This window comes from Eleginops maclovinus, chromosome 6, assembly GCF_036324505.1.
Source record: "Eleginops maclovinus isolate JMC-PN-2008 ecotype Puerto Natales chromosome 6, JC_Emac_rtc_rv5, whole genome shotgun sequence".
NCBI classification, from domain to species: domain Eukaryota; kingdom Metazoa; phylum Chordata; class Actinopteri; order Perciformes; family Eleginopidae; genus Eleginops; species Eleginops maclovinus.
The window spans coordinates 19,116,005-19,143,323 of record NC_086354.1 but is presented as its reverse complement, the minus strand read 5'-3'; the positions used below and the strand labels follow the sequence as shown (position 1 = coordinate 19,143,323).

At 40.5% G+C, this 27,319-nt stretch overlaps 3 protein-coding genes and 1 long non-coding RNA gene across 10 annotated transcripts; 1 reads left to right on the top strand and 3 right to left on the bottom strand.

Annotated features, from left to right (window-relative positions):
* Positions 1–1,575: 1,575 nt before the first annotated feature.
* On the bottom strand, positions 1,576–6,397 carry LOC134865552 (protein-lysine 6-oxidase-like). 2 transcript variants are annotated; one of them, XM_063885142.1, is made up of 7 exons: positions 5,290–6,396; positions 4,606–4,714; positions 4,099–4,236; positions 3,852–4,008; positions 2,892–2,987; positions 2,647–2,762; positions 1,576–2,455 (listed from the first exon to the last, which is right to left on the bottom strand). In XM_063885142.1, exons 1-7 carry the CDS (start codon positions 6,164–6,166, stop codon positions 2,449–2,451), a joined length of 1,500 nt encoding a protein of 499 aa, XP_063741212.1. In that variant the 5' UTR covers positions 6,167–6,396; the 3' UTR covers positions 1,576–2,448. The 2 variants fall into 2 exon arrangements, with proteins under 2 accessions (XP_063741212.1, XP_063741211.1); XM_063885141.1 differs by having other exon boundaries at positions 1,576–2,762; positions 5,290–6,397.
* Positions 6,398–7,789: 1,392 nt separating this feature from the next.
* Positions 7,790–21,491, top strand: LOC134866527 (uncharacterized). 2 transcript variants are annotated; one of them, XR_010166049.1, is made up of 6 exons: positions 7,790–7,901; positions 8,142–8,340; positions 19,288–19,400; positions 19,909–19,964; positions 20,702–20,849; positions 21,047–21,491. It is a non-coding gene; the product is annotated as an uncharacterized LOC134866527 (long non-coding RNA). The 2 variants fall into 2 exon arrangements; XR_010166050.1 differs by having other exon boundaries at positions 20,702–20,918.
* On the bottom strand, positions 11,807–14,416 carry LOC134866566 (nicotinamide riboside kinase 2-like). Of its 3 annotated transcripts, none has more exons than XM_063886783.1 (8): positions 14,231–14,416; positions 14,039–14,129; positions 13,152–13,200; positions 12,785–12,950; positions 12,601–12,672; positions 12,408–12,514; positions 12,184–12,266; positions 11,807–12,094 (listed from the first exon to the last, which is right to left on the bottom strand). In XM_063886783.1, the coding sequence occupies exons 1-7, from the start codon at positions 14,254–14,256 to the stop codon at positions 12,184–12,186; spliced, it is 594 nt and encodes a 197-aa protein (XP_063742853.1). In that variant the 5' UTR covers positions 14,257–14,416; the 3' UTR covers positions 11,807–12,094. The 3 variants fall into 3 exon arrangements, with proteins under 3 accessions (XP_063742853.1, XP_063742854.1, XP_063742855.1); XM_063886784.1 differs by having other exon boundaries at positions 11,807–12,091; XM_063886785.1 differs by lacking the exon at positions 13,152–13,200 and having other exon boundaries at positions 14,231–14,401.
* atcayb (ATCAY kinesin light chain interacting caytaxin b) lies at positions 15,999–25,732 on the bottom strand. Of its 3 annotated transcripts, none has more exons than XM_063886737.1 (14): positions 25,477–25,732; positions 24,959–25,181; positions 22,614–22,720; positions 21,350–21,402; positions 21,034–21,261; positions 20,680–20,838; positions 20,349–20,451; positions 19,888–20,019; positions 19,351–19,437; positions 19,009–19,107; positions 18,488–18,523; positions 18,346–18,393; positions 17,950–17,996; positions 15,999–16,725 (listed from the first exon to the last, which is right to left on the bottom strand). In XM_063886737.1, the coding sequence occupies exons 3-13, from the start codon at positions 22,688–22,690 to the stop codon at positions 17,957–17,959; spliced, it is 1,062 nt and encodes a 353-aa protein (XP_063742807.1). In that variant the 5' UTR covers positions 22,691–22,720; positions 24,959–25,181; positions 25,477–25,732; the 3' UTR covers positions 15,999–16,725; positions 17,950–17,956. The 3 variants fall into 3 exon arrangements, with proteins under 3 accessions (XP_063742807.1, XP_063742811.1, XP_063742810.1); XM_063886741.1 differs by having other exon boundaries at positions 21,359–21,402; XM_063886740.1 differs by lacking the exon at positions 25,477–25,732 and having other exon boundaries at positions 24,959–25,401.
* Positions 25,733–27,319: the final 1,587 nt, after the last annotated feature.

Here is a 27,319-nt window from a genome sequence, read left to right as displayed (position 1 = left end):
GCATCCGGAAAATGTCTCTCCTTGCCACAGTATGTTCAGTGTAGGCTGCAAGCAGATGGCAAAATCCCAGCCCCTCCACACCTTACCTACCTGTACGCTGGGTTGTGTGTGTTGAGGCCAAATGAGAGGTGCCAGCCTGCCTCTTTTTTTTTTGTTCTTTGCCTTAGCTGTTCTGCGCTTGTGTAAGGATAACGAGGGCCTCCGTCCAGATGCTACTGCGAAGCTCCACAGCTGAGCAAACAGTCACTGTCTTCTCTACAGCATGACATGTTTAAAATGACACGCTCATCCAAAAAGGAGGAGACCAGCTGAGCTCTGAGGAACAAAATGAGCCAGACATTCATCACCTGATCGGCTTGTTAGAACAGCTTAAAATTCAACATCACTTGAATATTTATTGGCTCTTAGGATGGCAATGTTGGTCTTTGAAGTGAATAAAGAACTATGTTTAGAGAGTGAAAAGTCTGGGTGAAAAGTGAAAAAGATCCTACCAGCCTCAGTTGTACTTTGTGAATGGTGGAAAGCAGCACAAGTAGACATGAAAAGATGCTTAACTAAGATGAGGACATGGTTAAAAAGTCTTCATGCTTGTCATTGTGAGGATGTTAGCATCCTATTGTTAGCATTTAGCTCAATTTACCACTTTGTCAAAGAACATGGCTGTACACTCTTTAGATTTTTAAGATCAGACCTTAAAATATAACCTTTTCCTACAGCAACCTTTTGCCATAATAGTTAATGCCTGTAAATCGGGAAAATTCCCAGACAGGCAAGAATGAAGTTGACTGAATGGGAGATGGGGGGGATTTTCCAGACACTTTCAATAACACAGACAATCTACTCTGGCAGGGAAGCACCTTGGTGACTTCAAATGTAAACCATTTCAATTGCACTTAATCTTCCCGGTTCGCTGCTTCTTTAAGCTCTGACTCAATTCTGTTTCGTTGTAAATACCCACCATCTGTGCATTAAACAGTGTGTACATTGTCTGGAGCCTGTAGGCTTTCCAGTACATCATTCAAAACCTTCACAATATATAAAAAGGGTGATTTCTACCCATCTTTCTTGTGCTGTTTGAAACTGTCTGGTGCTTGCTGCAAAAACACATTGGTCTTTGGCAAAAACATCTTTGAATGGAGATATTCTCTGGCGGGTTGTATCAATCCTCCCACTCAGAAAAAAAATTCAGTGCTTATAAACGGCTGTCTTCTTAGGCAATGCAATGCTTTCTGGGCCAGAAAGGACTTTTTACTGCAGCCGGGAGAGACACTTCTCTTTATATGCACAAAGGAGGAGATAGTGAGAAAAGGCCTCCATTCATGGTGCTCTGGCTGGGTTGTAGTAGATGTGGCACGGCAGTATAAGATCCTGTGGCTTGTGTCTTCACAGAGGACTGTCAGCAAACATGCCGCCAGCGTCTGCTGCAGCCCTGTTTGTCTCTGAGGCCACGATCTGCACGCATCACTCAAAGTAAAGCACTTCCTTTCAACAGGACAAGGACAAAATGCTGATTCAGTCCTGCACAGCACTCTTCTTGATTTAAAAATGTTTGAAAAAAATTAAATAATCCTTTGGTATTTTCAATTATTATAACAACTCCCTCTCTCCTTCTTTATTAAAATAATTCCAGCATGCCAACATATTACAACCAATGAGAATTTAGCAATATTAACAGTTTTACAGAACAATTTTCTAAATGTTTCATTCACTCAATTGTACAACAGCACACATTTATAAAACATACTTCATTATGCTACTTACTATTCAACATAAAATGAGAGATTTGCAATTTTCTAATGTGACCGACCACGAATAAGTGATAATCTGCATGTTTCCTGTTGTCAACAAAACAAACAGTCCGTGAATTGATCCTACGGTACTAACACACACTATCCCGCTACTATAGAACCTCACTAGCAGTTTAATAAAGTCCCTTACTAATGCAGTATTTTCTCCTATTTTAGTAAATATTCTTGTCACATGTTTCTAAATAAATGTTTTTTTTAACTTGTTTTCAAAGATTTCTGACTTCAGTGGGAACCAATGGCTGACAATAACAAAAAACAGAGTATCTTATGCTTTAAATAATCTGTGAAAAATACTGATGTACACATATTAACATTACAAAGCAAAAAAAGCTAACAAGACAAAGCGGCAACAAAACACATTTCAAGCAATAAACCAGCAAAAAGGAAAATATATATTCCACTCATGACTTAAGGCACATTTGTAGCACAGTTAATCTGATCTGACTAGTTTAATGTGCAAAATATGTGTAAACGTTTGCATTTATTTCAATTAAATGCAAAACAAGACTAAAGCAGTTACAATTACACTCGAGCACCAATTGCACTTCTTGTTAGTCATAGAGTTAAAGATGCTGTACAGTACAGGGAGAGATGTTTGCTGTAAAAGTCCTGCAGATAGTACTACTTGAAAAGGAACATTTCAACTGCTGAAAAAGATAAGAAAAACATTTAAATACACAAAGCCTAATTGTAAACACGCAATGCTTCATACAGCATCTCTCAATTGTCCGAATGTTTTCCCATTTTATCTCATTTGCAACTTTTTTTATTGAGTTGATCTAGATAAAGAATACGTCACATGCAGCGTTCATGTTAAACAGGAACACTGGTACGGTACCTTGATACTCGGCAGTTGCGTGTCTGAACATAGATTCCTGTGTATGTGATATCACATCTCACTATGTTGTTGGTGAAGTCGGACTCCTGCACGCTGAAATTGGGGTTGACGGTAACCTGAAAATAATCACAAACAGAAACAGTTTGAGCAGTACTGAAGGTTTCTCAGTAAGAAACATGTTATGGTTACGAGAAAAATACCTGTTATTTAGGGAGATTATATGATGTTAATGTGACATGTGTTACCTTCAAGATGTAATTCCCTGGAGGCACGTCAGTGATGTCAATCCACTGACAGTCGATGTTGGCAGCGTAGACATCATGGCATCCCGGGCTCAAGCCCTGAGAACACAACCAAAACACACTCGTTGGCAAAGCTTTGACTCATGGCTCTTCAGACGAATTTGACTAGATTTTTCCTACAAGTGCTGCAAATGAGGCACATTTGAGCTTTAGTTATACAAACAGTTCTTTGGAAGAGAAGCTGTTACAAAAAAACAGCGCTAAGCAGTGCTGAGCCAGAATCACAGAGCCCAGACGGCAGATGTAATAAGTATTCCCAGGTCCTCAGGATGTTTTCATTCTGTTACTGAAGTTCTACTTTAAAACATTTCTCAGCCGTGGATCTGCAATGGGCCAAAAACTCCTAGACAGGAAACTGTATAACTCAGAGCTTTAGTCAGGCACTATGTTCTGTTTGACTTAGTAAATCTAATTAAAAAGACACAGTGGAAGCAGTTGTAAAACGCCTGCTGTGTCTCTTGAGAAAGTGTGAGAAACCCGAAAAAAGTGGTATCATTGAATCACAGGCATGATTTACTTGACACAGATATTTCTGTGTAAGAAGAAGGTGTTACAAGCAAACTATATTCAGAACAAGAGGTAACTACTCTGTTTATTTTCTCATCTCAAGAGATATGGTTTCCTATTCGCTGGTGAATCTGTGTTGATGTACTTTAGAGGCTGCTGAGTGACTTAAATGTCCAGTTGTTATGAGATTTAGTGCTGAGGACAGGATACTTTACTTGGGAGAACTGTCTTCCAGTACTGTGTACCATATAACCATGTATTTTAAACCTTTAACTTTGCGCATACCTAGCGATGCCAGTGAGTGTTTTTAATTCAGTATCACTTAGTCTCAGTGATACCTGATTAAAGATAATACAACCTTTACTTCACACATTGTACTATATAATTGTATGTTACCTGCGTGTGAGACGTACAGGCGTAGCGCCGCCTGAATCCAGGTTCACAGCCCGTATCCTCCAGACAAAAGCTGGCTTTGTGTCCCTCGGCCACTTTACGCTCAGTGACGATGTCCAGCAGGTCGTAGTTACTGAAGGCGTCCATGCTGTGGTAGTGTCTGAAGGGGTAGAATGAAACAAATTAGACCGATTTGAGGGTGTTGTTTTTTCTACCAGGGTCAATTCGCTTTCATTCTAGATAAACTCACTGGTGACAACTGTGCCAGTCCCACTGATATCTGGGCTTGACAGGAAGGAAGTCAGTGGTGCCTTGGTTAATCACTTTCTGGGGGAACCGCAGGAGGACTCTGAAGTCGATGTCTCTTACGGTGGGTCCATAAGCCGACCTTGGATGGATCACAAGAGAAACAGACATAAGTGCTCCTGGCTTGTTGTCAGAGTGCAAAAGGTGTTTTTGCCATTGAGTTTAATGCTTCAAAGAAAACCAATCCAGAACATTCATATGTTGGCAGGACATCATGTTGGACAATCACTGCTGCATAATAACCCTATCAACAATACAGTTGTCATGCAACATTGAAAGGTGATACAGAAAAGTTCTCCTTAAACAAACAAAGTTTTTGCTTAAACAAGTCAAATTAGGGTTCAATGAGCAGTCAAAACAAAGGAAATGCCTGTGTGTTGAGTGGATAGTCGTGTGTGTGCTTCAGTGTCTACATTCTGGTGAAGTGAATCATTTTGGCACAATAGTTCACCTGGCTAGACAATTCTCCTCGGCTGCACAGCGGAGCGCAAACATCTGCATGCGCTGGATGTAGGCACCTGCTTGGATGGCATACGGGTCTGGCACGAGGTCCGGCAGTCCTGAGGACAAGGTTAAAGGGAAAGTGTTATATTACTATTTTTGTAATTCTGAGATCTTTATGGTTAGAATCAGAGACTCTTCATTCACCAAATGTACTCAGGACTTGGGCTTTAAAACAAGAAAGATGAAAGGTTACAGAAATGGAAATGCAATAATTATATACAGTTGAGAATTATTCAAATATAATATGCAAGCTATTATTATGCACATTAAAAAACAAATGAATATGCTGCTTGATGCTGCTTTTGCACCTATTGCACACTTTACAGTATGGGCTTGCAATGTCCCATATGGTGTGTGTTTCTTGCTAAGCATAATTAATTGAAACAGAGTCCAGGCAGAAAGTAAGAGCAGCTGTTTGTATTTGTTGCCATACTAATAAGTGTTTAATATCACTGAGCTGCCAGGATCCAAAGCCCTAATAAGGTTTCCCTTGCAATTCAATTTTTTCCTCTCCTTGAGTGAGAAATTGATTTACACCAGATGACTCAAACGTAATATTTGGTCTATGACAATTAGAATACATGCAAATAAGAAGGCCAAACATGTTCCATGATTATGACACTAAACTTACCATTTTGGAAATATCCTGTACCATAACCTGTGCCAGGCGGACGACGGTTGCGGGCCACTGCCCTCCCTCTGGCGGGATATGGGTTGTAGAAAACAGAATTCCTGTGGTTCTTTAATGGGTTTCGAGGGTCGTCGTTAGCCATGTTCTCTCTGTTGCCGTTTGCCTCGTTTGAACCACCCTCACTGAGCGAAATGGATGCAGCAGGAGCTTCAGGTTCCCTTTCCACACTGGTTGGATGTGCTGAGATGGATTGATCCGTCTGCGCGTGTTGCCTGGAGACGGCCATCGCCTCTGGCACCACGAGTAAAGGTTGGTATTGCACACCGGGCCCCGGATCTCCTCCTCTGGTGTACATTGCATCCACACGAGTTCTCCTCACGGGAAGGTCTCTAAATCTTCCCGGTGCAGAGGCGTTGACGGTGTTGGGGTGTTCAGGGTTTGAGCGCCGTGTGGCCACATAACCTGCAGCTCCGGGAGAGCGCTCAGGCTGCTGTCTGGCCCCTGACACACGAGTATTAAAAGGTGCATACTGTCTAACCACGGGCCCCGGAGCAATGGATCCCTGATCCACACTGTGATCAGTCCTCACCTGTCTCGACTCAGCCTGTCCGGGTCTGACCAGGGTGGCTCCTCTCTGCGCTCCCGGCATTTGGCTCCAGGTGCCATCCCTCCTGCCGCTCACATAAACTCTCGACTGGCTTCGGGACCTAACCGGAGAATGGTACTCTGACCCGGTGCTCATTAAACTATAAACCTGCCCGTTGTTCTCCCACTGGATCCGGTGCCGCCAGGGGCCAGCTGTGCGCTGCTGCTGCCCAAAAATGAGGGGAAGTTGTCCATGGAAAAAGTATAAAAATAAGAGTGACCATTGTGCCATTGCAATAAACTAGAACAAATAAATCCTTCCTGTAAGTTAATGATAAATAAGACTGTGGTGGGAATTGCACACGCAGATGCTGCTTTGATGGAAGTGGATGGAAAGCAGGAGTGCAGCTCTGACACAGAGCAACATATCAGTCTTGAGGGGGAGAGCAGAGGAGGGCTGGAGACTTTCTCCTGCTCACTTATCGAATCCCAGTTTCTTACGCAAAACTTTCTAGCAAGAAGATTTAACCCATTCCTCTCCGTGGCTACGTTCTCTTACACAATACTTACACAAGGACGTTTGCTTAGTAAACTTTACGCACAGGTGTTAACTGAAACCATCTAAATGTTAACGTTCAATCTGGATATTGTCAAGAACCAGTCCGCCAGACCAGTAGAGTGAAAGGTAAGATTATGATCCTTTGATTTCACTTACACATCCCTTCTACTCTTCACTTCTCTACAAAATAAAAATGTTTCATTTGGCATGACTTTAAAAATCCATTAGAGTACTTAAATAATCAAAATAAGTGCCACAAGTGGTCAGTTTATCCACATACAGTACGTAGATATTAGATGGTTGGTTTTAAAAAAAGCACAAATAAATTCTACTTGTGTAACAACTTTAGAGAGGCTGCACTGGCTTCATGGCCTCGTGCAAGACTCATCCTTCACCACGAGGCGGCAGGATGCCTCCGTGTGTCTATCCTGCACGCTTAGTGATGCTGCTGAGAAGCAGTCCGTCATCCAGCATCATCCTGAGTCAGTGTGCAGAAACAAAAGGCTTTTTATTGTTGGTCTGGATTTATGTTAAGTCTTAAGTGTTAGAATATCTGCTATACTAATTATTTGTTGCTGAATTCCAATTCATCAAAGCAATCCTACTAAAAGTTCAACAAAATGCAATTTCTTTCCCCCAACGGTGAAGTGCATACATTATGTTATTTATTTTTAATGCCAAATAGTATTATTATTATTATATTTTTTTTAAATTCGATGTAAGAGCTATATAAATATTTTAATTAGCGTAAAAATGTACAAATTCTTTGTTACAAGTAAAAGTCCTGCATTTAAAAGCATACTAACAGTAAGTAAAGTTTAAAAAGTATTAGCGTCAAAATATACTTGGCTTTAATATACAATGATATAAATATGGGGGAAATGTTTATGTAATGTATATATTGCTTGGTATCCTACACTGTAATTATTACAACGATTATATTTATTATAACAATTTATTACATTTTTACAAATTGCAAGATTGCCTCATAAATGTAGCAGAGCATAAAATACATTAGCATGAAATAAAAATCTAAAGTAAAAGTAACTGGATGTGTTAAAAGGGGCGGTATGCTGTATGTACTGGCCATTGAGTGCAATAATAACCCTATTTAACTCAGTGTTTTTCCATGTGGCTTTAGAATAGAGACGTCACTATGATTCTGTTTTCAGGTAATAAACTCAGAAACTTTGATATGGGGTCACAGATGGGACACACAGACACACACACTGGGTCAAGCAGAGCTCAGTGTGTGTCACCTTTCACATGCTATGCCCTGGTGTGTGTTTCCTCACCCAAATAGGGCATCAGGACGTTGAGCCTGCATGCTTTTCTATTCTTAGTCAAAGTAACCTCCCCCTGCCTGCTCCAAAGTGCAGCACTCGAGATTTATAAGAGCCACAGATCCTCGGCACTGGTTTGGCACAAGACTTCCCGAGCAGGACATGTAACCCACAATATTTAGCCAGTAAGTATTAAACGTTGAATTTAGTCTTTCTTGTGTGTCTGACCTGGAAGTAAACAAATCACAACAAATGTTGCCACAAAAAACTAGTCTTTACTGTGAACTATAGGGCTGTTTGTACATAAATAAAGTTTCTGGATGTTTTCATGGTACACCTACAGCAGCAGCAGCAGCAGCAGATCTTTCCCAGAGCGAGACACTAATTCTTTTACGCTTTGAATATATCTTATCCCATGAATCTAGGTATCCAGGGCTCACAGCTTTGCTTCTTGTGAGATTAAACGAAGATGATGGTCTTAAAATGGTTTTACCACGAGAAAACATCCACACAAGGAATACACCTGTTGTCTTGCCCTGAAGGCCTCACACTGCCATTCTGAGGAGTTTACAACTAAATGATAGAGCCCGAGGGTTTACCACAGATCATGGGGAGACAATGCAGGTGAGATGCTGAAAGAATGTGTGAAAAAACATGAAAATAAGTTTACTGTTGTCCCTTTATGTTAGCTACTCCTGAAAGGGAGTTTTTAAATAAAACTGATTTTGTGTTTTCTTTTTTTTTCTAACCCAAGTTAAAATAGAAGTGTCTAACAAATGCTGAATGATCTGTTATTTGACGACTGGAGATCATCAGGTTTCTTGTCACACACGGGTTGCTTAACGTTAATTAACCTTCGCCTAAATCAGCATGGTCAGCTCTCCTCACGTTTCAGCTTTAGGCGTCACGCTGCTCGACCTATCTTCACGTTTTGATTGATCTACACGTGACAAATTGATGTTGAGTGTTTTATGTGAGCTATTCAAAACTGTCCCGCCATTAGACCCTTGGCCCAGATTGACATGTTGATACCTCCTGTAAAGAGGTCGTCTTGCCCTTTAAGCTTTACTGTGCGTGACTGCAGGTTACTTTTATTTCAACACTTTTTGAAAATGTGTTTTTAACTAAATATCTGTGCAGTAAGAGAAAAGGAAGACAGAGATAAAGAGTCAATGTGTGTATGTATTTTTCTTTGAGACGTGGACAGGATAGACTATATGTTTACTTTGTAGTAGTTACTCCAATCTACAGTAAATATTTATATACATATATTAATTTAATATTTGTTCAGATTATCCAAAATAATTAAATCGGCAAACAACCAATACAACTAGAAGTCATTCCTAAAGGATAATATACAGGGGATTTAGTTTTGTTTTTTCTTCTCTCTTCAAATATGTTTTCATCTCAGGAAATTTAAGAGTGATTAAGGGCATCCTGAGGATTCACAAAGCAAGTTAATAATAAGCAAATAAAAATGGAACAAATATTACAAGAACAATATTATTTCTATTGAGCAAAAGTGTTTGGACTCCAGATAAAAGCAGAAGTACATCTCTTCACTTGTTGAAGGTGCCGGGTGTTGACGTTTTTCTTCTTCAAGTGCAGATTTTTTTTTTGTCTTGGGCTGTAGTTGAGCTCTTGGTTGTTGTGTATTCACTCCTCTACTGGCAGCTTGCATGTCATTTATTTGTCTGTTGTGGTTTTAGGTCCTTGCAGACCGATCAGGTCCGAGTGCCACTTACATAATTACAACTTTGTGACCTTTTCAAAACTGACTCAATAGGGAACATGGGGCCCGTCTGTCACTGTATCTCTATTTAAATTAGGCAGTATATAAACTTACATGGTCATAACACACTTTAAGTGTTTATTTGTCAACAAATCTTCCTATAGGCACCCATAAAGTATATATAGAGTGTGTATGGCAAAGAATGTAGCTGAAAAGCATGGGGGGAGAGGTGTGGGCTTAATATACACATTATTAACACGTAAAATAAACTGATTAATACAAATAAAAAAAGAACTAATGCATAATATTAAATGTGCCTTCAATTAAAAATGAAGATTATGGATATACTATGCAGTTAATAATCAGAACATGACTGCACACCTGCTAACAGCTACATTAAAGTGAGTACATTCAGTCATGTTTATATAGGGCTTATATGTGCTAAATAGGGGGATTTATATGTGAATTCAGTTGTTCACATATGTTAAGTCACAGCGAGGCAGCCATAAATATTCCTGTCATTCCTTCAGTGGCATTACCACAACTGTTCAGATGCCTCGGGGGTCCTCACTTACTCACGCAGGGGCTCTGCACAGCATGTGACAGCCGCTCATCTCCTGTGTCCGCTGTCATACCGCCTAAATATGGACGCCACGGCTGTACTTTCGTGGTTGCCATGGCGTCAGGTGACGTGGGAGCATGAGGTTCTCGTCTTACCGGGGCCCAGCCCCTGTGTCAGAGCAGGGAGTGAAATGTGGAGTGAGTGTGTGGCAAACTGCAATTGGCTGTACACTCATTAAATATATTCCCCTGACACCACAGACGCTAAGCCTAAATATAAACTGACAGGGCAGATCTGCTCCAGGCCCACTGCTGGCATGTAAAGACTCCCAGAAACGTATCACAAGACCCCGAACACACCCTCTGAGGCTCTGCCAGAGTAATGTGCAGTGCGCTCGCTCCGAAGAAAGACAGAGTCTGGAAAATCCTATATGACACTTAAAATTTATACTCACTCTAAATCCTCTGTTGTCTTGGTCGTCACTGCCAGGCACACGTCGTTGTTTTATGACTCAAGCTGCAGATAGGACAGACAACCCTCAAGGTGACCATATCATTTACTGGCTTTTGATATTAAAGTATCAATAAAAGAGAGAATTTACGTTCGTGTCTCCCATCATTTCTGTGCAGACAGTGTTGGCTGAGGGTATGAGCGATGTGTGTGACTTTAGAAAGAACATTTTATCTTTCAGAGAAGCTGGGACTTTTCCGGTAAAAGGAAAAGCACTTTGACCTCACGTGTTGATTAATTTGAGGCCAGTAATTCAAAAAATAACATTTTCTGAGCAGACAAAACCAAAACAATTCTTTCTATTATGAGAAGCTACAGGCTAGAAAGGAGGAAAGTTATTTCATATTATTGGATGTGTTGTCAATCCAGCAGGGAAGCATAATCAAACCTCTCTCTGGCTCTGACCTTTCTGTGATGTGGAATTCCCGTCACAAGATTTGCAGATATTTTCATTTAGTGCTGTGGAGGTGATCAGTTCACCCTCACATTCTCTTTAAGCTTTACATTACACCATGATACAGATAGTTTGGAGGCATAGATAGAAATCGTAGGAAACATGTAAATGTTAGCCACAAAACTCCCACTGAAACAGTCATATATGTCACTTTCCAATTCAACAATAGTGAAACGATAATAATATCAAAGGTATAGATGCCACTTAAAACAGAAGGAAGATGCCCTCATACACGGGGAATGGTGTGGCATTATAAATCCAGCTCCAGGCAATAAAGTGGATAATAAAAATGTCACCTTTGATAAAAAATAGCTGAATAAAACACTCATTTGTGTTGCTGTTATCAGGGGTTTAGACACACTGCTCAAAAAGCTCCTGGTTGAGTTTAGTTTTGGTTTCAGTCAAAGATGCTCAAACGTCCTTTTCACGTATTTAGGTACGTACTTCTGTCTAAAAAAAGAAGCGATTAAATAAGTTCACTAATATTTCTCTATTTTTCCTCCTTCCTGTACACTGCAATATCTCAGCCATTGTGTCTTTCAGGAAGACATTCTGGGTGGGATTCAGTTTGCAGGACATTTTTATTGCAACTCTAATCTCATCTGGGTGATAAGAGGTGTCATTTATGAGCCACAGGATGTTTTCTATCATTATCAACACGAACATGTTTGATGCGAGGTCTGTGATTGATAACAGGATCTTTATAGGATGTATAAGGCTGTGGTGTGTGTGTGTGTGTGTGTGTGTGTGTGTGTGTGTGTGTGTGTGTGTGTGTGTGTGTGTGTGTGTGTGTGTGTGTGTGTGTGTGTGAAAGGAAAACAGGAAACACAAATTGGATTCAGTCATTTCATTTAGTTACGAGAAACAAATCCTCCCTTCCCAGTGGGTGTTTTATACGTTCACATACGGATCAGTGTTGTGACCCGTCCCTGATGATGAACACTGGGTCGTCCAGAGGTGGCTTATCTTTAGAAAAAGTTACGCAGGACCATAAAAACATGGTGCTTAATAACAGGATTAACTATTTACAAATCAGGCTAGAAGTACACACTGCTATTACACATGTGCTCAAAGTTATATTTACAAGTCTATACACAGCTCCACGGTTTTCCTCGTCCTGCTGTACAGAAAGAGAAGAAGGGGAGAGGTTAATTTCACTGTAGCTGTCACACTGCAAGGGAAAATGTAAAAATGATACTTTAAATGTACCTATAAGTTGAGCAGGCCGTTCTGACAGCTTTCATATACTTTGTTGTAGATATCGTCCTTTGATGTCATTCCATCGAGATACTCTGTGCAGAAAAATACACATTAGAAATGATTTTTTTCAAAAGTGAGCAGCTATTTTGTCGTGAGGGATGTCAATATGGAGTACAAGCAATGTAACATTAAAGGGCGTTGATTTGTTATTTCAGATTTCAGTTTGGGCATACCTATTCTGTTGCAGTTGTTCTCCATTTCTTTCCTGTGTCTCAAGTACATGGGCCAGACGTGGCCGTCGAACAGGCCGGCGGGGTCGGGGAGTGTGTATGTCCTTGTACTGCAGAAAGATAACCAATCAAGTCATTTTATAGCCTGTCCAACACTCAAGTAGTATCTGTCAACGTTGTGGTGTTGACGTGTTACCTTCTCCTCTTTTTGCACTCCTCATAAGGAATGGAAATGTAGAAACATTTGTCGTAGGAGTCGATTAGAGGCCTGCAGAGGGGAACGAGGCTCAGATTATGGAAAAGCTGATCAAGGTCAAGAGGCCTGTAGGTTACATTTGAGAACTCGAGGTGAAGACTGATTAAGATGGCTTGCCACTCACTTGTAGTTGTAGATGAGGAACCCCTCCACAATGAGAATATGGATCCCCTCCTCTGAGGTGGATTCAGGTGACAGGCTGACGCCGTGGGAGAGGGCAAACTTGACCGGGTTCTCCTGCCAGCCTTTCACAGTGCTAACCATAGCTTCCATGTCGATGGCGTTGATCACTGAACAAACAGGAGAGAAAAGAGCAGGATTCACCACACAAGGAAACAACGCTCTTCACCGATGTGCTGTAACACACATCAGTCAAAGATAGTGAATGTTTGAGGCATTCACAAAGTTTACAGTTACCAAAATTGTAAGAAATGTGCAGGAAAGAAAAAGTACATTACTGCATGGTTTTCCTACGCAAAATCCGTTCTTACCATCCCACTGTCTAAAGCCGTCCTCCCCGACTTCTATTTGATCGGGTTTCTGAAATAACAGTCACCAATAAAACATTGCTGCAACCTAGTAAGCAGTCGGAGCTGATCACACCTGGACAGGACAGGTCAAGGACTCGTCTCCACCAAAAGTAGCACTAAGGGGTGATTTTTGGTGCAGTTGAAAATTGTTTTGAGTGTTGCGCTTGCAATATATTGGTTTCAATACCAAAGGGACACAGCTTAATCTTTTAAAGCTTTGCAGAAGGGTCGAAATGCTTGCTATTGCCTTTTACAATATGTTAGCTAGCTACTTAAGAAAAGTGTTGCAGGCTATTTTGCTTATGAGAATAAATCTGAAGGCCTTTTTTATTTGAAATGTGCAAGTTTTATGTATTGCTATAGAAGACATAAGTGGAAAAATGCCATTTATTCAATTGTTAAATGTCATAGAATTGGTGATTGCTGGTCAATCAGCCTTTAAAGGCCCTGAATGTAGCACGAAAAGACTGGTGCGGTTAATTCAAAATCTTCTGGCTTTTTTGAGCCAAATGAGTTTAATAATTATGCAAAAAGTTGGTTGCAGAACTTGCAACGTGATTGGACCTAGTCTGACTTTAAGTGGGGACGCTCAGCCCTTTCATTGACTGTCCAGGAGACAATCAGCCAGATGTATTGCTAGGCTATTGTGCTGACTACTGTTAGTCACACTGGTGCTTTATTTTTTTATTCTTCTGAGCATAAAATAAACTCTGGGGTAAATTAGGCATAGCAAATTAAATCTATCACACATCATTATTGCATTTACACAACACTATTACAATAGTTGCTATAGCTTCACACTAAACACAAAATGACTTCTAAATAATGGGGAGTTTAATTCAGCTTACCTTGAAAAAGTCATCCTGGTGCACCACACAACAGTTTGGTAATGTCTTTAGTAGTCTATTTGTTAAAGTGGTCTTCCCACCGTTGGTCACTCTGAAAATGCAGGAGAATTTAATCAAACACAGATCTCAGTTACCTTTTAAGTTCCAACAAAAGACAAGCAGTAGTAGGTAAATAAATGAATGAAGACTCACCCTCCAATGCCGATGATGATCTTCATTTTGACTTTGTTTATTGGTCACCTCTGGAATTCAGTAAATAAAAGAAGGGAACCCACCCAAAGCAAACAGACTATGAAAGGCTTCTTGTAAAAACCTTTTCCTTCTCGGCCACAGACGTTCCCCCCTTTTACTACTTCATTGATAGACAATCTCCCTGCCGGACATATAAAGGATTCAGCTGCAGCGTCACAGAACTCCCTGACCAATAGACCTCCATTTCCTGCAGCCTATAAGCAGACATGCAGCATCAGGGGTGGGGGGGATCTACAGTGTGAGCCTCACAGTTGCATGAAAGTAGATCCCAAATATTCCACCTGCTGCCAGGGGTCAGAAAACATATAGATACACCGTAAAGACACGCAAAAATATTTCAGTTTTTTTGGAAAGGGCCACATGTGGAGCTACAGGTGATTGATAGTTTAGAGCTTGTAAAAGAATATTTTATTTGAGATACATTTTGATTTTCCTAATTCAAAGACTATAAATATAAAGTTATGGGAAAATCACAACAAGATTACAGTTCAGAGAGGATCCTCGTGATTTGGTTTTTAGAGGAGAGTTTTCCATGCTTACAGTACAGTGTGGCTGAAAACCACCGGCACTATATTTAGTCGGCTATTGTGTGTCTGCCTGCAGCATCACGCATATTTCTGATGCAACCAGCTGGAGTGCATGGCCGGCCGCCATGTGACCGCAGTGTCTCGAGTTAATGTCTCGAGTCGAGTCTGATCAAAACAGATCATCTTTGATCTTATCACCTCCGGGTGTGTGCAACCTCTTGTGTTTGTGCAACAATGTTTTTAAACAAACTCTTATCTCAGCAATAAGTGTGAGAGAGGTGAACTTTGAGTCCCAGATATCAGAGCACATGGTTTCATGTTCAGTGCTTCACGTTTCAGCGCCGTGACAATCCCAGGGAGGAAGCTGTCTGTTGACACCATGTGACAATAATATTTGTCTTTAATCAAAGTGATTTGCAGCCTTTATGTGGTGCTGTTGGGTTTTATTAGTGAGCAGAACAGTTTGCATCCTTGGTTAAACGATTTCTGGGAATTTGGAATTATAATCTGTCCCATACAGACTGGAACATTCTGTAGGGCACCAAACCAGAGCACGTGAAGCATGTGCTGCATACCTCTCCTGTATGACTCGGAAGACGGACAATATTCCCTATTCCGTTTAAAACAACTCTTCAATATTATGACCACGGGCATGCTGTCAAATTATTGTCATTTTGAATTTAGCAAACAAACCTATTTTCTGTTTTCATTTTGCATTAAAATGCTAAAATATTATTTGCATTTTATACAGGCGAGACAAGGAGCAATGTCCTTAGACTAAAGCACCATATTTTTGTTGATCGAAACAAACTGTTTTTAATTGTTTTAATATCTGAATTTGCATAATATATTACAATACACAATGTCAAAGGACATGAAGGAGAAAGTATAGTTTAAAATGGATTATATATTGTTACATTACCGTGTGATAACTGTATTTTAACATTTGAAAGTAACGTAGGGTCACCTCAGATGAATATTGCCCGATTGACCCCTAAGCAGAGCAACAAAGGACTGTCAGGTCACACAAAGAACATTGAGGCACTCGTGGCTGCCTGTCAGTCTGGATCAACCTGAAATATATTTAGAGGCAATAAAAAGATGGAAATATAATCTGTAATGTACATTTGTCCAGTATCAGAAGTCAAGGTTAGGTAGAAGAGATGAAGCATGACAAAAGCTTCGTTTATTTCATTCGTTTATTTTTTTTACAAACAGTAAATGGCACATTTTCATAAATAACACTTTCTTTAATTCAACTTTCTCTCTTTTAAATATATATTTTTTCATATGTAACAATGTAGATTTTCCATTTGGTAAAAGTATCTTTGAAACATGATGGCGAGGGACTTAAAAACTGACAGAAACAAATGAGACAGAAGGAAATAAACAAGCATGCCACCTGCATATCAAACTCTGGAAACGGTAACACATGTTTGCATCAGTAACATCTACTGTAGGTCTAAGAAGAACAATATCATTGCACATCATTTTTCAGTTAACGGCCATCAAACCAAACAACACCCATGCCACTCATATCAAAAAACAAATGCGTGAGCACATCTGTGCAAGCACCTTTCTCAAAAATATATTTACAAGTATGTACACTTAGAAACTATATTGCATGCCCTGTCGGAAGATGCTTTCATTGATCATTTATAAAGTTGAATTCATGCTTTGATTGGAGCTCCTCTTGACATGCAGGGAGCAGATGCCTTTTTTGATTTCGCTATCTTGTAAGGCTTTGTAGTATATTAGTTTTGAATTAGAAGCAAGCATGTCATGGAAAATAATAATGTGAGAAATGATTGTCTTGCATCTAATGAATCCAGTCAGGAGATTGAAAGACGTTGGGCGTGCTCCCATTTTATGAATGAATGTCCCCCATTGGTTCTTCCTTTTAAAGCTCTGTAATACAAATACATACAATTTCATTATTTTCCTTCTCCATAACCTCTATTGACAAGTGTGTATTTTTAAATAAAACACTTCCTATATAATCCTTTGAGTTGGCAGTGTTTCAGTAAGCGTGCACTAAATCTAAACTTGACATGTTGCCTATTTATTTTTCCTCTGCTTCCTCCCCTGGTATTTAGTTTGTATATGGTAAGGTGTCCATTCCTGAGATGTCAGCCAGTCCCATGTCTGATAGCTCCTTTGACATATAGAAAGGCTAATGGGACAGTCAGCAGGACAGCACAGCAGGGGAGGGGAGTTTTACTAAAATAACCCCCCCTCACCCAGCCTAACCCACCCAGAACCTGCTGCGGCGGGTATTTCCCGCATTTTCAGGACAGGCAGTACGATGCAGATCAATTTGCCAGACCTGGGTTGTACAGGTTGTGTGTATGCTTAAAGAGATCAGCAGCTGTGCTTTATGTAACACGGGGGGGGGGGGCGGCGAAGGGGAATATGATGTTAGAGGATCACCTAACAGTTCTTTCACTGAATTTATAGAACTAAACATGACTTGGCAGGAGAGAAAATGAACTGCACTCGTTGATTGACATCAATCAAACAGCTTTATTTTTTGGGCCAGTGCTCTCAGAGAAGGATTTGTTTGTTTATTTACTTTTATTACTTTTTATTTATGTGCAAGCAATACCATTTGGCCTTTTCTCAGAGTCAAAACATGAAAGGGATCTTAAGAAACGTGTGCATGCTTCAGTTTCCTCCTGGAGCGAGCCATCTATTTATTTCTTTGCGCACACACAAGACAATCCAGATCACTAAAATAAGAAATGTCAGGATTATCTTCTTGAACAACTGGTGTCTTGGTTTATTTACCATCAGACACAGTAAAAAATGCCCTTTGACTAACAGGACCAACAGGGCAAAACAACGAAACATTTGAAGAGAGGGTTTTAGTAATCTAATTATTTCTTCGATACTGGAAGTCCCTGGTGTCCCTGATCGGACAGATGAACCTTTAGACCTTTGGTCAGTGAAGCAGAACTCCAGACAGGCTACCATCCAGCTTTTGGGTGATTTACTATATGATGTCTCTTATAGGCTCATAAGCATGCGTGTGTGCGAGAACATTTCCCAGAGATTAGTTACAGCGGGCTGACATTACAAACCAGCCTGGCTGCAGCAGGTTGGGAAGGCGGTTGTGTCAACGAGAGCGCTTACCTTAATGTCAGATGTCACGGCCAACCTCTGCTCTCATTGACTTTGAACTGGAAATGACAGATTAAAGCAAAGCCATAAGCACATCTCAATATTTTTCTTGGTCATCCAGCCCATATTAGGCTTTGTTTTCTGTGGCCAAACTGTGGCAAAGGAAGTTGATTTCACTTGATTTAAAGAGGAGAAGCACACAGCTTTATTTTCTATAAGCCTTATACGTCGCATTTCCCATTAAGGTAGCGTCTTATTCTAGGATCTTATCTTACTAAAATAAAGTTGCACTCCATGTTAGTGACATTATACATAAAATAATAAATGAACACCTTAGTAAAACATGCTAACTTGAACAGTTTCCATATGGCACTGCACTGCACATCATGTACTGCAAAATGAGGTCACCTTTCTTTAGCTAGTGTTGGTTTTGTCGGCGGCTGCTCTTGCTCAATTCTGGAAGTAAGACAAGCAATTATTAATGATACTACTTCTATACAGGAATAAAAATATGCATCAAAGCTGAATCACGTGACGATTTAATGCTCACCTTTCACTTTGTGCTCGTATCTTCTCATCATCATACCTTTAAGAGATCAGAATAGAAACGTCAACATGCTACGAAGCGAAAAGTCCATTGCAGTTTGCCTCTGCACAACATATGTTTACGTTTTTACTGCATTGAACCTAAAGTTAACCCACCTATAGGTTGTTAAAACAATATGAGTTTGAACTGAAATCCTGGTCAGTTTGCTTCATGGCTGTCATTGTTTATTTTAGTATTAGGTATCTGACATCTGATGTTTGTAACATAACATGTGTACTTCTCTAAGTCAGCATTCACTCTGCATATTTGATCTAGTATCTTCTATCTATTTACTATTTCATCCGTCTAAGAACAATACAATAAATGCAATACACAAACTGAATATTAGTGAATTCAATACAGCTTTGCTCTGATTTAAGCCAGTCCCTCAAGGTATTATTACTGAAAGCATGCAGTCATAACACAAACTGTGGAAGTCATGTTCAGTGTGTCAGCAGCGAGCCCTGGTGGCTCAGAGTACTCACTGCAGCACACACTCCGGGATCTGAACGTGCTCCATGGGGATGATCTGACTGAGCTCCTCCAGGGTGTGAACGTAACGGATCTTATTCATGAACTTCACGCTGAGGAATAAAATCAAAAACATGCAATAACTGTCACAAATGATCCATTCTGAATATTTAGTTGTATCAATGCTATCCATGGCGAGTAAGCATAGCTCTTATAGTTCTCTAATTGCTTGACTTTATAAAAATGTCATGACTTTGTAATTGATCTTCTTTGTGTTTCTTTCTTTTGTTTAGAGCCAATATATAACTCTAAGAAAGATGGAAGTACTACTAAACACAGCGACAGACAGTCCTCACCTGATGAAAGGTCTGGAGATGGCCAGGACGGTCCGGATGAACCACGTTGGGTGAGCGATGATGAGACATTTCAGATTCTTTCTCAGTCTGCAAGAGATAATCACATTGTTATGAAGCTTTCCTCCTTCTCCTTATCATTTTAAAGGAATACCTCACCCCCAAAATGATCACTTGTATATCAATCTCTCAATCAAGCTGCGTTACCTTAAATTGGTGTAAAACACATCGTATAATTCTCATTTATCCAGTCGTATCCTTTATGTGGACGTGTCTTAAAAAGTAAGGTTTCAGATTTTTTTTATAGTTTTGTTGTTCTTGAAATGACCTCATTTACTTTCATTTATCACAACTTTTGCAAAAAAAACCAACTTTTTCTTGCCAAATTCAAGAAAAACTGGGCGAGTAATTGATATTCCAATCATCGTTTTTCGGGGTAAAGTATCCCTTTAATCAGATTAAACCAAAATTGTATCATCATTTATCTTAGCATCAACCATTACGTCTGCCCAAACTGTTCTGATATTTAGCTTGTCTTACTTCCTATCAATCATTTGGTAGCATCTCTTCAGCCAGCTGATGCCGGGCATCTTCCTGCGAGGAGTCGCTCCGTTCAGGTAAATGATCATGTAATCTTCTGCCACCAGGAGCTCCAGGCTGCTGACAACGTACCTGAGGGCAGAGAAAACCCCTCAGATCTGACTCAAACTGTACAGAAACATCTAGAATTGAAAAAATGTTACTTCAGAGAATTCCTTTGTTCACAAAGTGAAGTTTTTTAAAGCCAAAATAGGTGTTCATCATTAATGTCTAGCATTGATGTTTACATCAATCTTTAATATGATTTGACATCTATATTCCCTAGAAACCTTTTCTCCAGTCCTAGTCTTTGATCAATTATTCAGTAACAATGAGGATAAAGTAAAGAAAAATGCTTTGAAAAAGGCCCATAACACAGCATGCTAAGGTGGAAGCCCCTTAGAGACCAGAATGGATCTTACAGGAAGAGATTCTCCATGATGTAGGTGTAGTCCTCACAGCTGCTGTCAGGAAGGTAGCAGGCTGCAAACACGATGATGGCATTCAGACCCTCTCCGTAATATCCTGAGAGAGGACGGATACACGTTCATTATCATGGCAGTTGAACAGGCAAAGTATGGCACTAGCCGCAACAGTTTTTTCAATTATCTTTCCCAGTTAAATGAGGGTAGAAACTCCCAAATCTGTCCTGTTAGTATTGTTCTTTCAAAACCGATAATGGACACGCAAGCACATACAAACAAACACTCAGATATTATTAAAATAATACAAGCACACAAGTATTTAATTAACCTCCATGTGTGACCACCCTCAGGTACGGTCTGATGACCTGCATGTCAATCCTCTGCTCCTGATCACCGATGATCACTGTTCGCCACAGACGGCCGGCTGAGTCTCTCTCTTCGTCACTTTCCCCTGGAAGACGCTTTGCAGTGGCCACAGGAGTGTCATCTGCACACAAGGTGAAGAAGGTTTGATTGTTTAACCGTACTTCCCCACCTGCCTGAACAAGTCACAATGAGGCCATTGCAGTAAGATTTGCTTCTTGAAAATACTAGCACGCCTTCCTTTACCTTAAAAACATAGGTTTTGCCTCGTCAATATTGATCATGTAAAGTTGTCAATTTCCTATAACCCGTGTCTGACCTTCCCACTCCAGCTCGTTGCCGTTGTTGATGAACTCCAGCGAGTCCGTCTCATCAGGAGTCTCCATGTCGTCTACGTTGATGTCCAGGTCGTCGGGTGTCTCCAGAAACTCATCAGAGAGCACGGAGCCCTCGCTCTGATCCAGCGACAGGTTCATGTCGGGGGCGATCAGAGTGCGACGCTTACGCTGAGCCATGGTCTCGCCCACATTTAGAGTGGTGGGAGGATCTGGACGGACCGGCCATTAAAGTTTAGACACACAGCTAACAGTACAGCTTAAAATAAAAGATATATTTTGCGAATGCTGTGTATTTACCCCACTTACTGGTTCTGTTGTCAGTGAGGCCATCTCCATCCTCTGGTAGAGGCCTGCAGGGAAATGTGTGAACGATCAACTAAAGTACAATGACATGGAAACCCTATAAATCACAAATAAATTAACAGGTTTATGAATTATATTTGGCCTTCTGTTTTTCTCTTACGTAGTTAATAACGGTCTTGATGTTTTTTTTAAATTGCTAGCTATAAGCATCAACATGCTTTGCTATGATAAAAATAATCTATAAAGCAGGAGGAGTGGTTCCTAGCAGTTCCGCACTTTTGTTTGTGGAGTGGCGCTATTGTTCATCAAAAATGGTGTGTACGGGAATCAATTTGTTTTGTGAGAAAGCAACATCTGTAATTATCAACTCTCCTCTGACATTATAATGAGATAGCTGGGGCACAAGAGGGCCAGCTTACAGTAGATAGCCCTTGTACACACCAGCACACACACACAAACAGACAGAGAAAGACACAGGCATTAACACAGACATGCATGCAACGCCCTAAAACAGCACACGTACAGGCCGGTTGATGAAGCTTTGGGTATAATTGCTGTTATTAAGTTGTCGCTGTGTTTTGTTGCTCTGTAGAGGTACGTTTACAGCATCAACAGTGGATAAGACACCGGGAAGTAGAACATTTTGCAAGGGAAAAGCCCTTTCACATTGTTATAAAATGTCCCTCTTGTGTTTAAACTGTCTGCAACACATTTAGTTGCATTTATTACACACCCATTACTCCTCTTTTCATTTCTAATGGCCTCATTAGTATTGTATAAGCTTTAGCCAGCTGAGCTAACAGGACACCATTGTTGTATTATTCTATTTTTGGAATACAAATACAACTGGCTCCAGAAACCTATCAAAAACTGACCAAATAATCTGATAGACTATATACAATACACTGGATGTCCTCTCCCATACTCTTATTTCATGAACACATTTCCTCAGCTATAGAAACGGTGCTTGCTTGGGTTTTTTCCCCCCATTGCTGCACACTGACGTGTTTAATTTGTCCTTTTTTTCCCTCTGTGCTAGTTTCCATTTGGTTCACCAACATGACGCATCATAATCACATAACAGATAACGGCTACATCAAGGAGAGAACACACCTGGTGCCGTTCACCATTAAACACACGTCAGTAACTCTGCTTCAGAGCTGGGCCTGGTTGTCAAAGCCTGTGCACAAATCAGACAAACTGCTCCTACACACACACAGGCTCTCTGTCTCTGTCTTGCGCAAACCCACACACACACCTGGGGAAGTCTTCATCCTGCCACTCGTCCTTCACCTCCATGCTGTCCATGCGTAGAGTGGCTTCTGCTGTTCCCATCCTCTGCAAGGGAGGACGGGCTTCAGCTCACTGTGGTTGGAAAACAAATGAAACATACTTATTATTTTGTAGGAAACAAAGAGTTAAAGCGTGTAGCTGTGTTAAAGGGGAACTCCACCCATTTTACCCAACCCTGATGATTCAAGCAGGATTATCTGAATTTTGGTTTGAGAATTATAATTGAGACAAGCTTACGACAGACGGCCAGGGATACAAACTGAAGGTGTGGAGATGGAAAGACAGGGATGGTCACCGGGCAGGGAGGGTTGAATGAAAGAAACTATTCAATTGCATTATGGGTAATGTAAGAATTAGTGTTTGTGTTGCTAGAACCAAACTACAGATCAAAATGTAGGTTTCTTTTGATTCAAAGCAATACACTACAATACAAAAAAGACACACTAGGCCAGTCCTATTCACAACACCAGCTTAAGGAGCAATCATCAAGTTGTCTGGACTGCAGCTAGAAAACATAACATGAGTTTACAAATTCTAACCTTACAAAACCTCAAACTTTTATCCTTCTTTTTAACAAGCATAATACAGAGCAATTGCGAGATCCAAAACAGACATAGACTGCGAACGCGTGCTATCTCTCATAGGCAAATATTGTATGATAATTCCATTGTAATAAAACGTTGGCTAAAATAAGTCCCAGTGGGTTTCCTTTCCCTACATCACTGGGGAATGGAGCCCAAAAATAAAACCCAACATTGCTCATACAGCACCTCAGGGAGACACAATGAAATCATACGAGTCATAAAGTTGGTAGTCATCTGAAGTTCCATATTTTACATAATCAAACCAGAAAGGACCCCGAAGCCTCCGTCCATTTGTCGGTCTGTGAAGTAAAGCTCTACGGTTTGTTTCTATTTTTGCAGGATGTCATACAGGGATCAGTCATGAACAGAGCAAACATCATGTGTCAGAATGTGCAAATGGAGGAGGAGTGTTCTTCCTATATAAATGTCCGGGTCAGCGTTCATGCTGCAGCAGACGTTAACACAGTCCATTTGTCCACTGAGATGGCACTGATGTGCTATAGTGAGACACATCAGAGCCTATACTGGAAAAAGTGGACTAAAAGGCTCAAGGCCCTCAGGCTACATGCTGCTGGAGCTGCTGTGTTGCCAGTGGATTCTCTAAACAACAGAGGTGTTTACACTGACTGTACTATCCCATAAAAAGTTGCACTGTTTGATATGAGCTGGATAGGGAAATCCCTGAAAGCCCCTTTTATAAAGATCCTTCTGGTTAAATCTCACTTTAAACTGACTTCCTCTGTTCTCACACAACCAAACAAGAAGCTGTCTGAGATGATTAGTTTCCCTGCTAAATAAAGAATGAAAGAGGGGTGTGACTCGCTGAGAACAAAGTGGAAATTTCACACGGAAACAGCAGATCAGTGCGTGAGGTTAGTTGTCCGCGCAGATGTCTTCTGTAAAGGCTCAGCTGCTCATACAGTGGACTGCTGATTGATGGACACACAGTAATGGTGATGCAGCACGTGTTTGTTAGGGATTTGAGTCCAGATGGCAGGGCAGCCTTCATTGCCCAAACACTATCTTTTGAGCTTTTCACTGCGTTGTGCCTATCCAAACAAACTCGCAGTAGAGCTTCCACCTGAATAGAACATACTGTTATTACTTCCTCCTCTGCATTAGTATATCATTAACATGGCCTACAGTTTGGAGATATCAGTATCAGTAGATCCACGGATAAAACCTAAGTTCAGTTCTTTCCTAACTTGTTTTCATTACATATTACAGTCAAGTATACCCCTGATTATTTAGCTTAAAATAAACTAAGTCAAATCTTAAATACACCTAAAATGTAGGACTCAATTAGCCACAATCAAAGATAAAATAAATTACAGTATCATTTAACAAGAATTTCAACTCCTGACAATAGAGCTAATGTTCTTCGTCAGGACTGAACGGCTGTGGTTTGAGCAGATTACATCCTGATTGATACACAAAAGGTAAGAGGCCACCTTTTTCAAATGATTCCTGTCACAGACAAACATGTATTATGTAATTATACAAATATTGTGAAATTAAAAGTATAAAGATAAAGAGGCTGATTGAGAATTCACTTTTACAGGGCCATCAAGTTAATGTGGGAGGAGAAAAGCTTTTCTGTCACGACTGTCATCCATTCCATCTCTGAGACACCATCTCCGTAATTTGACTCACAAACAGCAGCAGAAAAAAGCTGAACATGTCACTGATTGAAGATCAATCATCATGTAAAAGGCAGGGTACTCACAGACTGTGATGAGGATGACTTCCTCTATGCTGTTAGGAGCGCTTCCCTGATTTGGTTGCAGTATCTCCTCTTTATTTCCCTCCTTAAATCTGCCCGAGCAGAATGAGGCTCATCACTGTTTACATTTGCATGTGGGACACTCGTGCTCAGGATCTAGGCTGCAGGACGTTTCTTGCTGTTCACTGATGCCTTAAATGGAGGCTGAGAGAGAAGTGGTATCCTCCTGTGGGGGGAACGGTTAATAGAGTGGGTTCATCATACAGCAAACACCGTGTTTTCATCTCTTTTCAGTGAAATCCCATGCTGCTTTTTGGACAAAAGATAATCCTCATCCTTCACTTTCAGCCCTTCTGACGATGATCACGCTCTATTCCTCTTCCTCGCATTCATTTCTGATAGTCTCTGCAGAATCCCCCTCCTCCCTCTGCCAACACTAATGCCCCCTTCCCGGGCTCTAATCCTGATGTGATGATGTCACCCGTATGTGTTGTGGTGGTTATGTAATCACACCTGCCTACCTTCTCTGTGATTTTCCCGGGGATGCTGGAAGTAAGTATCAGCTGTTTTGCTTCTCCTCACGTTCAGCACATTTTGCATCCATGATGTAACGTGTTTCTATCCTCCTGCGAGCTGCTGAAGATGGACGTTTGTACTTCACTTCTGTTCCCTGGCAACAGCATCTTCCTCCTTCACACACGCAGTTTCTCTCTCTCGCTTTTTCTCACCATCTCTTTTAAGCTCTCTCACTCTTGATAAACCCCTCCTCCACATAAATTCCCCTCCTTTTCTCTTGCTCCCTCCTGTAACGCTTACAACCCTCCCTCCCTCTCTCCCTCCCTCTCTCACCCTGACTCTCCTCACAGCTGCACTCAGCTCTGGGCCATGTCAGTAGCACAGAGGGATCGCTCTCTGGCATCGCACTCATCACCCTCTGGGGGCAGCCACAGTTTCCTATTCTTCTCCTACCATTGGCTGCTTGGCAGAAAAAAATGCATTTTAGGTTTGTTGCATTTTCCTATTAATAACGCTACTGTGCACACTGAAATACCACAACATGACCAGACTTGTGACTAAACACATTTATTTCCCCACAGAGCCAGTACTGTTGGGAGATGCTGAATATACAGCATTGTTTCAAACCATCACCACATTATTTAAAGAACTCAATTGGATATATAATTCATGGTTTTTCTGTCTTATTTAAAATAAAAGCCTAGCTTCAAACTTTGGCTTACTTTGCTTTTGGTACTTGGTTATTGGAAGATCTTTCAATTATTTTTGACAAGTCAATTAGGTGAAATGACTGTACAAAAAAACCAAAACATGCTTAAGTTGCAGGACAATGCTATATTTTGTGTTTTTCATTAAGGGCTTTACCATAAAGTAACATTCAATATGTATTTGTAAGTAGTGCGTGTGAAACTGGGTCACTAATAATTATTTTTGTTTCACATGTTGACAGTCCTGCCACCAGCTGGCAGTAGATTGTTCCCCTTGAAAGACACATCAAGAAAAATAAATAGCGAGCTGCAACACTCATTTTTGTAAGATGAATAAGTTGGACTACCTCTTCATGAAATCCCAAAGGCAGGGGTAAGAGCCTGGAGTAGACAGAATGCAAATTTGAAGGCATTCCTATGTTTGACGATGAAATAGGTGAGGGGAATGGTGAGCAGGCTGTGGATTAGGAGGTTTTCCCAGGACAAAACCAAAAACCACACCCATTGACCGAAAATATTCACTTTAGAGTTCCTAGCACAGGTACTGTGTCCTTTAAAGGGTTACCAGGAATGTCGTTAACACTATATGGCATATAGACAATGTTACAACAATAAAAATGACATATTTAAGCAACCTAATGGACACGGGGTTAGACAAACATTTGGTTCCAGTCACAGGATTAGAACAAAAAAAAAGTACCCCACTGATTTACAGGTCTATGTCATCAAATATGAACTGTAAAGCAGGAACGGTATGAATACAGAAAAAAAGGACATTGTAGATCTTACCTGGCTTAAACAAGCATCCACTAGATCTCAGGGAATCCATTTCTATAAATCAAAACACTGATTAGATATTTTAACTTCCAGTTGTAACTATAGATGGGAGTGTAATTTACACAGAAAAAGTTATTACGTTTCCTTCGAAGAATATAATACACACAGGATTAGATCTAAATAAAAGACCGCAGTCTGCAAGGCCTCTGCATTACCACTAGAGGACACTGAGGAGGTAATGGAGGATTTCCCTGGTTTGAACAGCACAGATATTTAGCTTCATCTGAAGGATCTCCAGATCTTTGATAACAAAAATGAGTTTTATCTAAGCAATTTTTTGGGGGAAAATTTGTACTTTTGGGGT